Source organism: Myxine glutinosa, chromosome 12, assembly GCF_964187855.1.
Source record: "Myxine glutinosa chromosome 12, kmMyxGlut1.1, whole genome shotgun sequence".
NCBI lineage: Eukaryota > Metazoa > Chordata > Myxini > Myxiniformes > Myxinidae > Myxine > Myxine glutinosa.
Genome location: NC_136272.1, coordinates 50,643,745 through 50,660,375, shown reverse-complemented (window position 1 = coordinate 50,660,375; position 16,631 = coordinate 50,643,745). Strand labels below are relative to the sequence as shown.

The 16,631-nt window shown below is 42.3% G+C and overlaps 1 protein-coding gene across 1 annotated transcript in view; it reads right to left on the bottom strand.

Moving 5' to 3' along the window:
• Positions 1 to 16,631, bottom strand: part of FOXP2 (forkhead box P2) — a 398,689-nt gene that overhangs the window by 172,452 nt on the left and 209,606 nt on the right. The window contains exon 7 of the mRNA XM_078766261.1: positions 14,630 to 14,734. Coding sequence (XP_078622387.1) covers positions 14,630 to 14,734 — 105 coding nt within the window. The remainder of the gene's footprint in view (positions 1 to 14,629; positions 14,735 to 16,631) is intronic.

Sequence of the window (16,631 nt, the reverse complement as noted above, 5' to 3'; positions counted from 1 at the left end):
TCAATGTTTGTAGATGCCTCTAATATAGCAAATTTCAATGTTCGTAGATGCCTCTAATATAACAAATTTCAATGTTCGTAGATGCCTCTAATATAACAAATTTCAATGTTTGTAGATGCCTCTAATATAACAAATTTCAATGTTCGCAGATGCCTCCAATATAACAAATTTCAATGTTCGCAGATGCCTCTAATATAACAAATTTCAATGTTCGTAGATGCCTCTAATATAACAAATGTAAATGTTCGTAGATGCCTCTAAGATAAGAAATTTCAATGTTTGTAGATGCCTCTAATATAACAAATTTCAATGTTCGTAGATGCCTCTAATATAACAAATTTCAATGTTTGTAGATGCCTCTCATACAACAAATTTCAATGTCTGTAGATGCCACACAATGTTCGTACATGCCTCCAATATAACAAATTTCAATGTCTGTAGATGCCACACAATGTTTGTAGATGCCTCTAATATAACAAATTTCAATGTTTGTAGATGCTACATAATGTTTGTAGATGCCTCGAATATAACAAATTTCAATGTTTGTAGATGCCTCTAATATAACAAATTTCAATGTTTGTAGATGCCTCGAATATAACAAATTTCAATGTTTGTAGATGCCTCTAATATAAGAAATTTCAATGTTTGGAGATGCCTCTAATATAACAAATTTCAATGTCTGTAGATGCCACACAATGTTCGTAGATGCCTCTAATATAACAAATTTCAATGTTTGTAGATGCTCCATAATGTTTGTAGATGCCTCGAATATAACAAATTTCAATGTTCGTAGATGCCTCTAATATAACAAATTTCAATGTTTGTAGATGCTACACAATGTTCCTAGATGCCTCAAATACAACAAATTTCAATGCCCATAGATGACTCTAATATAAAAAATTTCAATGTTTGGAGATGCCTCGAATATAACAAATTTAAATGTTTGTAGATGCCTCTAATATAACAAATTTCAATGTTTGGAGATGCTACACAATGTTCCTAGATGCCTCAAATATAACAAATTTCAATGTTCATAGATGCCTCTCATATAACAAATTTCAATGTTTGTAGATGCCTCTAAAATAACAAATTTCAATTTTTGTAGATGCCTCAAATATAACAAATTTCAATGTTCATAGATGCCTCTCATATAACAAATTTCAATGTTTGTAGATGCCTCTAAAATAACAAATTTCAATTTTTGTAGATGCTCCACAATGTTTCTAGATGCCTCGAATATAACAAATTTCAATGCTCATAGATGCCTCCAATATAACAAATTTCAATGTTTGTAGATGCCTCTAATATAACAAATTTCAATGTTCGTAGATGCAACACAATGTTCGTAGATGACTCTAATACAACAAATTTCAATGTTCGTAGATGCCTCTAATATAACAAATTTCAATGTTTATAGATGCTCCACAATGTTCCTAGATGCCTCGAATATAACAAATTTAAATGTGAGGAGATGCCTCAAATATAACAAATTTCAATGTTCGTAGATGCTACACAATGTTCGTAGATGACTCTAATACAACAAATTTCAATGTTCGTATATGCCTCTAATATAACAAATTTCAATGTTCGTTGATGCCTCTAATATAACAAATTTAAATGTTTGTCGATCCCTCTAATATAACAAATTTCAATGTTTGTAGATGCTACACAATGTTCCTAGATGCCTCGAATATAACAAATTTCAATGTTCGTAGATGCCTCTAATATAACAAATTTCAATGTTCATAGATGCCTCTAATATAACAAATTTCAATGTTCGTAGATGCTACACAATGTTCCTAGATGCCTCGAATATAACAAATTTCAATGTTCGTAGATGCCTCTAATATAACAAATTTCAATGTTCGTAGATGCTATACAATGTTCGCAGATGCCTCTAATATAACAAATTTCAATGTTCATAGATGCGCCACAATGTTCGTAGATGCTTCTAATATAACAAATTTCAATGTTCGTAGATGGTACACAATGTTCGTAGATGCCTCTAATATAACAAATTTCAATGTTCGTGGATGCTACACAATGTTCCTAGATGCCTCGAATCTAACAAATTTCAATGTTCGTAGATGCCTCTAATATAACAAATTTCAATGTTTGTAGATGCGCCACAATGTTCGTAGATGCCTCTAATATAACAAATTTCAATGTTCGTAGATGCCTCTAATATAACAAATTTCAATGTTCGTAGATCCCTCTAATATAACAAATTTCAATGTTTGTAGATGCCACACAATGTTCCTAGATGCCTCGAACATAACAAATTTCAATGTTCGTAGATGCCTCAAATATAACAAATTTCAATGTTCGTAGATGCTACACAATGTTCGTACATGCCTCGAATACAACAAATTTCAATGTTCGTAGATGCCTCCAATATAACAAATTTCAATGTTCGTAGATGCTACACAATGTTCGTAGATGACTCTAATACAACAAATTTCAATGTTCGTATATGAATCTAATATAACAAATTTAAATGTTTGTAGATGCCTCCAATAAAACAAATTTCAATGTTTGTAGATGCAACACAATGTTCCTAGATGCCTAGAATATAACAAATTTCAATGTTCGTAGATGCCTCTAATATAACAAATTTCAATGTTCGTAGATGCTATACAATGTTCGCAGATGCCTCTAATATAACAAATTTCAATGTTCGTAGATGCGCCACAATGTTCGTATATGCCTCTAATGTAACAAATTTCAATGTTCGTAGATGCGACACAATGTTCGTAGATGCCTCTAATATAACAAATTCCAATGTTCGTGGATGCTACACAATGTTCCTAGATGCCTCGAATCTAACAAATTTCAATGTTCGTAGATGCCTCTAATATAACAAATTTCAATGATAATTGTAGATGCCTCCAATATAACAAATTTCAATGTTTGCAGATGCCACACAATGTTCCTAGATGCCTCGAATATAACAAATTTCAATGTTCGTAGATGCCTCTAATATAACAAATTTAAATGTTCGAAGATGCTACACAAATCCTCCGGCACCTCCGGCACCTCCGGGACACAAAGGTGATCCCGGGGGAGGAGGCTGTTTCACAGCACCACTTGGTTGTCTGCGACATAAGGGTGAAAGGTGCGAGGAGAGCTCGGCGGGTGAAGTACCAACCGATAATGAAGGTGTGGAGGTTGAAAGAGGTGACAGTAAGGGAGGCATTAAAAGAGAGGCTGAGTAGGGTAGAGGATGATGTGGTTGAGCTTGAAAGTGGTTGGATGTCAATGAAAGCTAGTCTGTTGGGAGCCGTTGGTGAGGTATGTGGATGGACAAAAGGACCACCGAGGCACGCGGAAACATGGTGGTGGGATGTTGAAGTTGGAAAGAGGATTGACGAGAAGAGGAAGAAGTTCAAAGAGTGGCAGAAGGCAAAGGGTACGGGAGCAGAAACAGCAGAGCATGAAAGTTATAAGGCAGCCAGGAAGGCTGCAAAGAAAGAGGTAGCAAAGGCGCAGGAGGCATGTAGGAAAATGTTCGGAGAACGCTTGGATTCGGAAGAGGGTCAGAAAGCAGTATTCAGGATTGCAAAGCAGATAGCGAAAGAGAGGTGTGATGTGATGGGGGTGAGTTGTTTGAAGGATGAAGTGGGACAAATCGTTGTCGACCCAGATGGAATTAAAGGAAGATGGAAAAGATATATGGAAATGCTGTTGAATACAGAGAATGAATGGGATGGCAACATAGAGAGTAACCCAGTTTTAGGACCGGCAGAGAAGATAACTGAGAAGGAAGTTGAGGAAGCGATAAAAGCAATGAAGAGTGGAAAAGCGGGAGGGCCGACGGGAGTTGTGGGAGATATGTTGAAGGCAGCAGGAAGTTGGGGTGTGAAGAGAATGACAGAGATCTGTAATCTGGTGGTGAAAGAAGGCCGCATTCCAGTGGATTGGGAAATGAGTACCCTCGTCCCTCTATACAAGGGGAAAGGTGACCCTCTGGAGTGTGGCTCGTACCGAGCGATAAAGTTATTGGAGCATGGAATGAAGGTATTGGAAAGGGTGTTGGAGAGGAGGTTAAGGAAGAAAGTGAAGATCGACGAAATGCAGTTTGGATTTATGCCAGGAAGAGGAACGACAGATGCGCTTTTCATTGTGAGGCAGTTGCAGGAGAAGTACATGGATAAGAGGAAGAAGTTGTTTTTTGGGTTTGTTGATCTGGAGAAAGCATTCGATAGAGTTCCACGCAAAGTATTGACATGGGCATTGAGGAAGTTAGGAGTGGAGGAATGGTTGATCAGAGTAGTGATGGCAATGTACAAAAGAGCACGCACAGCTATAAGGACGAAGGACGGGAACAGTGGTGAGTTTGAGGTGAAGGTGGGAGTGCATCAGGGGTCGGTACTAAGTCCACTACTATTTGTAGCTGTGATGGAGGTGCTGGCTCAGACCGTAAAGGAGGGTTTACCGTGGGAGTTGTTGTATGCAGATGATCTGGTGTTGATTGCGGAAAGTATGGATGGACTGAAGGAAAAGATGAACAAGTGGAAGGAATGTATGGAGACAAAAGGTCTGAAGGTGAATATCGGAAAGACAAAGGTGATGGCAAGTGGTAAAGCATGTGGTGAGGTGGAAAGAACTGGGAAGTGGCCGTGTGCTGTGTGCAGGAAGGGTGTCGGAGTGAACTCCATTCAATGTACAATGTGTGCTGAGTGGGTTCATCAAATATGTAGTGGTCTGAGAGGGTCATTAACCAGTGTGGCAGCTACATTCAAATGTAAGGTGTGCACAGAGGGAGCTGCAGATGGAGGAAATGTTGAGTTGGATCTTGGAGACGGCGTGAAGCTGGAAGGTGTGAAAACATTTTGCTACCTCGGAGACATGCTGAATGGAGAAGGTGGATCAGACTCGGCAACGGTTGCTCGAGTGAGATGTGCATGGAAGAAGTTTCGGGAACTGAGTGGCGTGCTGATGAGGAGGAGAGTGTCGCTGAAGCTGAAGGGAAAGGTGTATGCTGCATGTGTGAGAAGTGTTATGATTTATGGGAGCGAGACATGGGTAATGAACGTAGAGCAGCAACGAAGGCTGGAAAGGGTGGAAATGCGAATGGTTCGATGGATGTGCGGAGTATCGTTGAGAGAGAGGAAGACAAATGATGAATTGCGAAAGATGATGGGAATATTGCCTGTGATTGATGCTGTGAAGAGGAACAGGTTGAGATGGTTTGGTCATGTATTGAGGAAGGATGAAAGTGACTGGTTGAGAAGAGTGATGGAAGTTAATGTAGAAGGAAGTAGAGGACGGGGAAGACCGAGAAAGACTTGGCTAAAGATGGTGGAAGAAGAAATGAGGGCAAGGGGGTTAACAAGGAGAGATGCAGAAAATAGGGCAAAATGGAGAAGATTGTCATGGGGACCGCAAGGCTAACCCCCGCTCTAGCAGGGAACATGGCCTTAAAATGCATGTTGTTGTTGTTGTTGAAGATGCTACACAATGTTCATAGATGCCTCTAATACAACAAATTTCAATGTTCGTAGATGCCTCCAATATAACAAATTTAAATGTTTGTCGATGCCTCTAATATAACAAATTTCAATGTTTGTAGATGCTACATAATGTTCCTCGATGCCTCGAATATAACAAATTTCAATGTTCGTAGATGCCTCTAATATAACAAATTTCAATGTTCGTAGATGCTACACAATGTTCGCAGATGCTTCTAATATAACAAATTTCAATGTTCGTAGATGCGCCACAATGTTCGTAGATGCCTCTAATATAACAAATTTCAATGTTCATAGATGCTACACAATGTTCGTAGATGCCTCTAATATAACAAATTTCAATGTTCATGGATGCTACACAATGTTCGTAGATGCCTCTAATACAACAAATTTCAATGTTCGTAGATACTTCTAATATAACAACTTTCAATGTTTGTAGATGCCTCTAATATAACAAATTTCAATGTTTGTAGATGCTACACAATGTTCCTAGATGCCTCGAATATAACAAATTTCAATGTTCATAGATGCCTCTCATATAACAAATTTAAATATTTGTGAATGCCTCTAATGTAACAAATTTCAATGTTTGTAGATGCTACACAATGTTCGTAGATGCCTCTAATATAACAAATTTCAATGTTCGTAGATGCCTCTAATACAACAAATTTCAATGTTCGTAGAAGGGGAGAATGGGTAACTTGTTGTGCGACAGTAAACAAAAGAACAAGAAAGCTGAAAAAACTCCTGAAAGCTGAACCCCCCCCCCCCCCCCGAAAGCTGAAAAACGCACCAAAAGCATGCGCTTTCAGCATTTATCTCTCCTCTTCTTGCCGCACGTACATCGTCAAAAAAGAAGTCACCCTCCACCAGGGTCTGTTCTGGCCCACAGCACGGCTGGCCACTCACCCTTGGCATATCCTCCCTACTCAGCAGTCGCCTGCGAGATAATTATGTCATTACAGCAGCGGCAATCGAGCGGAGCCAGACACGGAGGAAGGACAACACGAATAAATCAGACGGAACCTGTCTGGACCAAGAATTATGAATACAATTACACACGATTACTTCACGCTGCGCCAACCATTCTTTTCGGTGCAGCCATAACTATTATGAGTAAGCGACAGAGCATCGCGTGCCGGATTCCTCAATTTATGAGAAAGGGGGAGTTAGATAAGTGCAAAACGGAAGGAAATGGGATTGCGAGGTTTAATCAGCCTATTCGGGATTTACCGTCTGAAAATGCTGCTCAGGGTAGCATTTCATCCATCATTTAATCCCATTCCTAATGTGCGGCTTGAGCTGAGGTTGCAAATGCCCTTTCATGTTAGAGCTTTATTATGCCCTGCTGCTAATGTGATGGTGTACATTAAACACGTTTGAAATTTGAATGCATTTATAATGTTCCACTAGTCAAGTGGTTCTTCTTCGTGGAAAATGGGGGTGCACCGTTTCATCTTCGCAGATGGCGGAAGAGGAAATAAAAGAGACATGCTCCGTTTCAAACACCTGCTTGACGCGCGATACTCTCGAACGCGCAACACTATTATTCGGAGGGCACAAAGGAACTCCTCAATAATGTAGACTTCTGTCTGACCAGTTACGGACCGCAGCTTTGATGTCGTCCTATTGTGCAACACGTATGGAGTGATCGTACATGTGTGAAACAGTCCTTTGGCAATTTTCTTTTTTTTTTGGCAAAAAAGATTTTAAAAAATGAAGATGTTTTTTCTTTTTCTTTTTTAAACAGAGGCACAAAATTGTCACCATTGTCTAATCCAAGAAGTATTATGTTTCAGCTCACCCTGTCACACCTGTATGTTGCGACGTTTCTGCATATATGTCAATCAACCATCGGTCACAACGTATTGCCGGCCTACTGTCTTTCTATGAAATACGAGAAGATCATTCTTGTATTGGGATAAAATGAAAATTGACACTCTTTAAAAAAATGGCATACTCTGTTTCTGTATTTCCTTATGGGATTTTGGGTGGCCTTGCTTTTATAGGTAGGATTTCGTACCAATGCCAAGTTGGGCCTTTTCTTTAAACAGCTGCAGTCCCACCGGAGGTGGCTCACCTGTGACAGCACTTGGTAAGACATTCCAATATTTTGATAGAGCCATGTTGAAGGAGCAGCGATATACATCTAAGTCATGATGCTCTTGTAACTCCAAGTGGAACTTGAAGATTCTGTGTGCAGTATGATGCTGCACATGTGGTTCTTCAGGGTAAAGGCCAAGGGGCTGGAAGAGGTTGTTGGAGCAAACTGGGCAAATCATTGCAAAGCATTCTGTAGATAGTACGCATGGCAGATACAGACATCTGGAGAAAGCAGAGATGGATGTTCATTTGAGATGGTGAGTTGGTTAAGTGAAATGCGCTGTCCTGCGCTGTTAAGCGAGAAGCTTCCAAAATGTTGTTTCAGATGCCCCCATGCAGGAAAGCATTCGCTCACACTTCAGAGTCTGACCCGGGCCTTGTAGATACTGGAAAGGTCTTGAGGGGTCAAGAGGTGAGTCATTTGCCACAGAGCACCCAGCCTCTGTCCTGCACTTGTAGATGATTGTTTATGTGACCGGCCTAGTTGAACTTCTGGTCAACGGTGACTCCCAGAATGTTAACAATGGAAAACCCTCGGATGTCGGTGCAATTGAAAATCAGGGTAACATGCCTGTGATAGTCATTACCTGACACTTCACAGGTGTGAATATAACTGCCATTCATCATCCCGAGTTTGGATGCTGTTAAGGCATTTCTGCAGGCGGGCACATGAAGCTTTGTTAATGGAGGTGTTATAAATGGAGATGTAGACTGCAAGGTCATCAGTGAACATTCTGACCATAGGATAGATGGAAGGTCAATGATGAAGGAACTGAAGGTTGGGTCAAGGACATTGCTCCGATGAATGTCTGCAACTAAGTCTTAGTGTTGTGATGATTGTCCCATAAATTTCCATTGATCATAGCTTTTCCAGGACACCTTGGTTGGTAGAAGACTTCATCGAATGCGGGCGACCTGGACGTCAAGGTCAGTTTACTCATCTCAACTTTGGCATTTATCTGTCACGTCAATGTTTGCATTAGGACTGCGATTAGGTGTAGAGAATAATTCCAACAGGAATTTAATTTTGCATCAAAAAGCAGACTTTTTTGGACTTGACTGCTCCGTCCTTCCAGAGGTGATTGTGGATATGGTTGTTAAGCCTTCACCTTCTATTAGTTTTTTTATTATTTATCCATCACCATTTCCCACTTCAGGTGGAAGACCTACAGAACCCCACTTTAGATGTTTACCATGCGGATAATCATGAGTTGCAGATTCACTGGGTTGTGTTATTCTCAGGTATGCCTGGTCTTGGTTTTGGTGTGAATTCCTTCACTCTCCAGTTGGCTGTGGGATACTTTTCTGCCGATTTATTTTTCATATGCACCGTGCGGTTCAGTGGCAATACCATAACCACACGGCAGTGCATGTCCTCTTTGAGGAGATGGGAATTGGCCTTTGCAAGGACAATAAGATGGTCACTCGACCTTTGAGACGCCATCTTGGATAGATCATGCTGCAATAAACAACTACGTAAAAAAGGAAACAACTTCCTTCCTTGTGTTGATCTTTTCACACCTCACATTAGGCCAAGTCTGGCAATCTTTCCCATCAGGACGAGGCTGGTTTGGTTCTCTCCAGATAATATTGGTGATGGGAATTTTGTTTTCTTCACATCTTAGTGCTCATTGTCATGTCAGTCTCTATTTTTGTTTCCTCTCAATTCTTCCCTATTCTACTTGTTGTTCTATAACTGAGTTGATCAGACTCGGCAACGGTTGCTCGAGTGAGATGTGCATGGAAGAAGTTTCGGGAACTGAGTGGCGTGCTGACGAGGAGGGGAGTGTCGTTGAAGCTGAAGGGAAAGGTGTATGCTGCATGTGTGAGAAGTGTTATGATTTATGGGAGCGAGACATGGGTAATGAACGTAGAGCAGCAACGAAGGCTGGAAAGGGTGGAAATGCGAATGGTTCGGTGGATGTGTGGAGTATCGTTGAGAGAGAGGAAGACAAATTATGAATTGCGAAAGATGATGGGAAATAGAGCCTGTGATTGATGCTGTGAAGAGAAACAGGTTGAGATGGTTTCGTCATGTGTTGAGGAAGGATAAAAGTGACCGGTTGAGAAGAGTGATGGAAATTAATGTAGAAGGAAGTAGAGGATGGGGAAGACCGAGAAAGCCTTGGCTGAAGGTAGTGGAAGAAGAAATGCGAGCAAGGGGGTTAACAAGGGGAGATGCAGAAAATAGGGCAAAATGGAGAAGATTGTCATGGGGCCCGCAAGGCTAACCCCTGCTCCAGCAGGGAAAATGGCCTTTAAAATGCCTTTTGTTGTTGTTGTTATTTGTTCTATAAGTGAGTGGTTGATAAGCCAATGTCGAGAACATTAAAGGCTCATTTATGGTAGTGGTAGAGTCCAAGCCGACCAAGCAAAATTGGCCAATGAGGCCATCCGAGACAGCAGCAACGCATTTATACATGGAGCTACTAGACGAGTTTGAGATTGAAATGATGTGCATAATCAACACACATTTGATGAAAAGCCAAAAACACTTCTATCATTTGACTGCTTCATGACCACAAGCTGACGAAAAAAATTTGAGAATGTGAGAACAACATTTCCCTCAACCACCATGGCCAAGGAGACCACTAGATCCCTCTGGATCATTTGGGTGAGAATCTTGAACTTCCAAAGAGGAAAAGTAGGGATGTTCCATGTCAGGATGCATCTTTTGACACGAATGTGTCATTGAAAGCTATGAGAGTTAAGATTGAACTCCAGGTGTGGAATGACATCAGCTGAGGCCCAACCAGGGCAAGATGGCAGGTTTTCCCCTCCTCAAATCCCACAATAATCATAAGTGAGGCAACTAGATTTGTAAAGACAATATGTACTCATCAGCACATCACCAAATGCACAAATCTTTGTTGTTATTATTTTCAGTAGATTCATTTTCATGGATGTACAGTTTTTGTATGGATGTGACATGGGGAAGTATGGAAAGAATTCCCTTTACCTGCATATTATTTTCCTTGTAAAAGCTTGTTTCATGAAATATGAACACCCAGGCATATGTAACGAGCTGCACAGTAAAAACAATGTCGATGTTTCCAATCTTCATGCTCTTTCAACTTGGAAGTCTTCACAACAATAAGTAGATCCTAGCAACATCCGCAAAGCTTTGTGACGTCACCGATGTATCTGTGCATTGTGTAAATTGACCATGCACCCAGAGCCAGAGTTGACAAACTTGTCTTTTATCAAGAGAGATTCTGAAGGTGGAAATATTGCTCATAGAATAAGCTTCATCAAATAATGGCATCAGTTAAGTATTTTAAGTGATTACCAAGCAACCTTCTCATACAACTTTTAATGATAGAGAAATGGATTGTGTGAACCTTTCACCCTCATTTCCTACAGGAAATAGGAGCTCAAGAGTATAGAGCGAGGGAATTCCAATGGCACAATCAGAAATGCAAGTGATAATTAGAGACAAATCTCCATAGCATCATATCACCGATCTCTATTAATCCGAGGATGTGCAAGAGGGCCAGTGAAAAAGCATGGATCAATACGGTGCTAAATGAGGTTCGTCTGCGGTTTCCAATGCCTTTAATGGGTACAAGCAGCACGGGGAGCCGCGCGTAAGCTGACGGTGCAGGAAAGGGGCGGTGTTTAAGAGCTCTTCTATTGTGGGTCTTGACCCCAGAATGCTGACCCTAAATCTGCGGTGTTGGACCATGTGACCGTTTTGCCTGCTCCTGTCAAGCTGGATTATTTGCACCTCTCATGAGAATGAATGATCGTTTTAAGGCCATTTTCCCCGCTAGAGCAGGGGTTAGCCTTGCGGGCCCCATGACAATCATGGATCCCTGTTTGAGGCAATGTTTTTATGGCAGGATGCCCTTCCTGACGCCAACCCTTCGTCGCCTCTTACAATGCAATGCGCAGGGATACTGTGTACCTATTCTATACCTATTCTAAACCGGGGTACACACCGGGATCATTCATCCCAGCAAGCTGGTACTCAATTTGCCGACCTCGGAAGGATGACAGGTTGAGTCAACCCCCCTGGCGTTAATTCAGCGATCGACCGGGATTCAAACCCAGGATCCTAAGATCCCAAGCCTGCACCCTAACCGCTAAGCCAACACCAGGCTAACCATTCTCATGAGATTATAGGATCTAATTATTGTTGCTAGGATCTAATTATTGTCATTCTAATAACTCTCAAGGGGCCATTCTCATGAGAATGTACGAATTTTGTGGAAGGAAGAATCGTGTGTGTCGTTGGTTGTTATCTCTATTTGCGGGTTTCAGGAGGTGGACCTAAGTCTTCCCAGGACCCAAAGCATCCACATCCTCTTCGGTAAGGGATCACGGTTCATAGACCAAGGTGTTCAACTTTTTCAGTTTTATTCCAGAGGCTCTTTTCAGGATCGTCACAAAACCCTGGATTGCCTCCAGTTGTAGTTCATTTGTGGTAATATTCCTGGGGATGGTTTTTTTAAATCTCAGTGAGGTTCTTCTTCATCATTCCTGTTGCTCCAATTAATTATCACTGGTACAATTTTGATTCTCTCAGCTTCAAAGATCTCTTGATCTCATTTTTGAGTTCGAGTGTGTACATGTGTGTGGATGAGTGACCCCAGTAACAAATAGGAACGACAGCTCCTTGATGCCAAAAGATGGCAAGCATACTCCGGAAAAATCTCTCCAACCATGAGTACCATCAAAACTACCATCGGCCCAATGACAGGTGGCACAGGATGATGATGATCCATGCTTTAAGGTGACCTGTGTGCCATGAGAGATCTGTGTGCCTTTTTAGCTGGAACAATATGATGTTCGTCGTTGATCTTTTCAGGAATAATGAAGGAGCCACTATGCATGGTAGCTGTTAAAGGGCAGGAGAAAATCCAATAACAAACACGCAGTGCCACCCGAATTCAAGGAATATTAAAAACACGAAGTTGAAAACTTATTTGAAAAGCAAAGAAATAAGCTTCAGCATGTATATGCCTCTTTGCAGCTCCGTTAAGATTTATTATGATGGTTTAAACATATCGGGTGCACCACCCATAATGCCTTTTACTTTCTCCAAGGAGAAAAGCTTTGAACGATTCGCCTTCTCCAAAGACTTGTAAACATTTCATCGGATTCCAGCCCAAAAATACCATAGCATGAAATGCTTGTCATGGCCTACAACAAGCAGCTACGTTTCAACTATTTTTTTCATTCATTGCCGAGGCTCATGGAAGAGCTGGAGCAGAATGGAACAAAATTTAAAGGAGGAAATACCAACAGCAGAGTAGACGTGAGAGCGAGGGAATGGGGAGAAGGATCCTCCCGGGCCATTCCATACCTGCCTGCACCAATAATGATAACCATTGATAACCAAACAGGTATTCGAGCTAAAACTGGGTCTACTAAAAGCAATCACTATCACAATCGCATTCTATACTTTCACATGAGTCTGACAGGTTGGCATGGAGGTAGCACACTTACCTTTCCGTTTTCTAGACTGGATTTGATACTAGACCAGAGTAAAAACTGTCATATTGGGCCTTCGCAGGCAGGGTGTTGCATCACAACACGCACCATCCCTAGAATGAATGTCAAACCAGGCATCCCGCCTGATAGCTGTGGACCGTGGACATTACGGAGATCCCGCAATGCCCGTGGACATTAAAGACCCCACGGTGTCCTTCGCAAAGTGTAGGTGAGTTTAGATTTATCACCAGAACCCAGAACCAATATAAAACTCCTGGCCAGGAAGTTAGCTCATGTCAAACGCCAGCCCTGGTCAACCGGATCATGAAAAACTCCGGCCCCAAACCTTCCCCTGCCAATCCCACAATGAGGGGGAAGGGGGATGGGGTGAGAGAATAAATTGGGGCCATTCAAGTACGAGGAGAGATTCCATCCTCTCAGAGCTCGCCACTTTACAATTAGAGGCAGTAAAGAACGATATATATCGGTTATTTTGTTGCACAAGACATTTGCATTGTTCACTCGGCTGTAAATAATGACCAGTCTCCGCAGAGTGGGAAAGCAAAGGTGGAAGGAACTTATGACTGTGCGCATAAAGATAGTAGCTAGAAAGATGAGACACCCTAGGCCTAGGCCTTGCACATTCTGGGGGAGATGCGGAGGAGGGAGCAAATTAAGAGCATAAAAGCATTTTTTAAAAAGAAAAAAGAAACTCCACAATTTGCTGCCTCCATTTGTCTCTTCTTGTTCAGGACACTTTTCAGGAAATAAATAGCAAGAAGGCAGGCAGAATCAGGTTAATGCACAATTTGTGCCAAATGGTACCAAATCTCAACGCCCTGTGCGTTCGGGCAATGCGGTAAATCCAATAAACACAACGGTGACCACCGAAGCCAAATCTAAACAGGTAAACTTAAAAAACGGAAGAAAATGAGATCACATCTCCAGTCTCCTGTCCCACTTCTTCTGCCAATTTGCAATTATTAAGCTCATCAGGGCAAGTAAAAACGGGGATAATGAAATAAATTGTTAACAGAAGCTTGGAAAGGCCCTGAGTGACCCTGGCTCAAAGAAGACAACCTTGACAGGAAACCCATAATGCATTGCATGGAATCAAGTTATCACTAGCTGCCCTGCTGGCATTTCGATACACACATTATGTGAATGCAAAGGGGCGTCATTACCGTTAAATTGATTAGATTAAGCTCACATATGGAGTGTCTCTTGTAATAGATCTATCCGAAACACATATTTTAAAGCATTAATTAAATAGGATGTAACAGCCCTCAAAATGGCTTCCATAATGAACCAAATGAGCAGGCACTTACGAGCAAATGATTTAGTGTGTATGAAATTGAGAATGTATCTTCACTGATATTGCAAAAGCCTTTTAATTTGCAGGCCTATATGCCCTGCTTTGTCGTGATGGAGATAGAGATGGTGGCAGTGCGGGCGTGTGTGTGCGGGCGCGTGTGTGTGCGTGCGTGCGCGTGTGTTCGTGCATAGCAAATCATGAAAACTCGATTTTTATGAAGTAGCACACAGCGCAAACGAAACAGGTAAACAAGCAGTTGCTAATGCCGTGTATTTACATCCAGGTGTTGGAGCTTAGGCCTTACTTCAAGAACTGGCCAAATTCATCGCACACGGCCTCGCAGCCCGGCCACTTGCAAACACCATGTCCATACAAAGGGTGGCCATTTCCTGACTCATCCTGCGATGATCTGCGGGAAATGGATTATAAACAATGAGGCAGGGTTAGGAACACAAAGCGGTGAAACGATGTCGGGAACAAAGCACAAGGAGCCATGTCGAGAGCACATGGTGTAAAGAACACCGCATATAACGAGGAATGCCAAGAAGTCATAACAGTAAATCAATATCGATATTAAACGGAATTATTATGGAAGTGATGGACATCATGGAAGATGACAGCGAAGTAAGCGGTGCATGGTTAATCAGACTGGAGAGGCAAACATTTTTGGGCATTTTCTTATATTGTAATGGCAAATTATCCAGGCCAAAAAATGGTGGAAATTTTACGTTTTTCTTTTTTACTTAAAAAATTTTTTTTTTGTATGCAAGGTCGAGGCTCGTGTAAGAGCTAACATTGATCAAAAAAGACAAACTGACACATAAAACATATGATAAAAGGAGCGGGAGAACAAGATGGAGTGCAGGGACATCGGGAGATCTGTGGGAGGGAGAGGGCGAGGGAGGAGGAGGCATGGGAAGGGGGGTGGGGGTGGGATGGTGGGAGAGGTAAAAAAAAACAAGCGTTACGCCTAGGTCCCCCGTCGGTGAAGTGATGTGAGTTGACAAAGTGGAAGACGCAAGGCGGCCATCTTGTATTTTGACGTGGCGACCCAATTTTCAATCGCGTTCTTCCTTATAGTCCGGCAGCTAAGCTAAATATAGCATAACAATTGTGCATTTTGTGAGGAAAGCACCCAATTTGGCACACTAGTAGACTATCATATTATGAAAAGATCTGGATATTGGGCCATCTCAGATTCAGAGATTTGATTTTTGCAAGATTTGCACATTTTGCAGATTTGCACGCTGAGATTGCAACGCCAGGGACGGCCGAATCCTTCCTGTGAGCTGCCCACGTCACCCGCACAAGAAGAGCTCATCAAATCACTGCAGCGGCACTGCACATCCTGCAACACCGTGCGTATGAACGCCACTGTATGACATATGCTGATGATGCAGAAGACCTGCCTGAGTTCCAAGACTGGTGTCACCAGAGAGGAGAAGACATTCCCAACTTTCAGTACTGGGCAACTGTGCTGGAACTAGAGATGTTGGTACTGGTCTACGTGCGTTCTCTGCGGCAGGCTTCATTCACGACGTACCTTGATGCCCTGACGGAACTGGTCCCATGGTTCCATGCCTTAGACCACACACACTATGCCAGGTGGGTCCCTGTTCACCTGAGAGACAAGGTTGCACTCCCAATGAAGCACCCAGATGTAGCCAGATAATTCAGGGCTGGCAACTTCACTGTACAGAAGACGAAGAAGGTGTTCTCTTCGATCCCAATCTTCGATCCCAATCGAATTAAACTTCCCCCTTGCCCCTTCCCTCCTAAACTCCCCCCTTGCCCCTCCCCTCCTAAACTCCCCCCTCACTCCTCCCCTTCAAAACTCCCCCCCAACCCCTCCCATTCAAATCTCCCCCCATACCATTCCTCTCCAATTCTCCCTCCTCCCCCCTCCTCCTCAAAGCTGCCTCCTCCCCACTTCGTCTCCCTTCTATCTCATACCTCCACCCCCCCCCCCAACCTTCTACTTTCCTCTGCCCCCCCTCAAACAACCCCTCACTGTGCCTCATCCCTTCACCATCAAACCTTTCATCCTCCTCATCCTTCCCTTTCTTGGAACTCTTCTGCAATCTCTGACACACTATCAACTGCTCTCCCTACCTCCCCCTCTCATCCTTCATCTTACCCTACTCCTCCCCTCCCCTGTCCTGTACCCGATGCTCCCCCTCTCTCTTCATTAATGGTATGGACCTCAAACATCCGGGGCCTTCGCTCAAACCTGACTGATCTCTCCATACAGGTTGCTTCGGACAATCCAGACTTGATCTGCTTAACAGAGACTTTCCTCCTTCAAG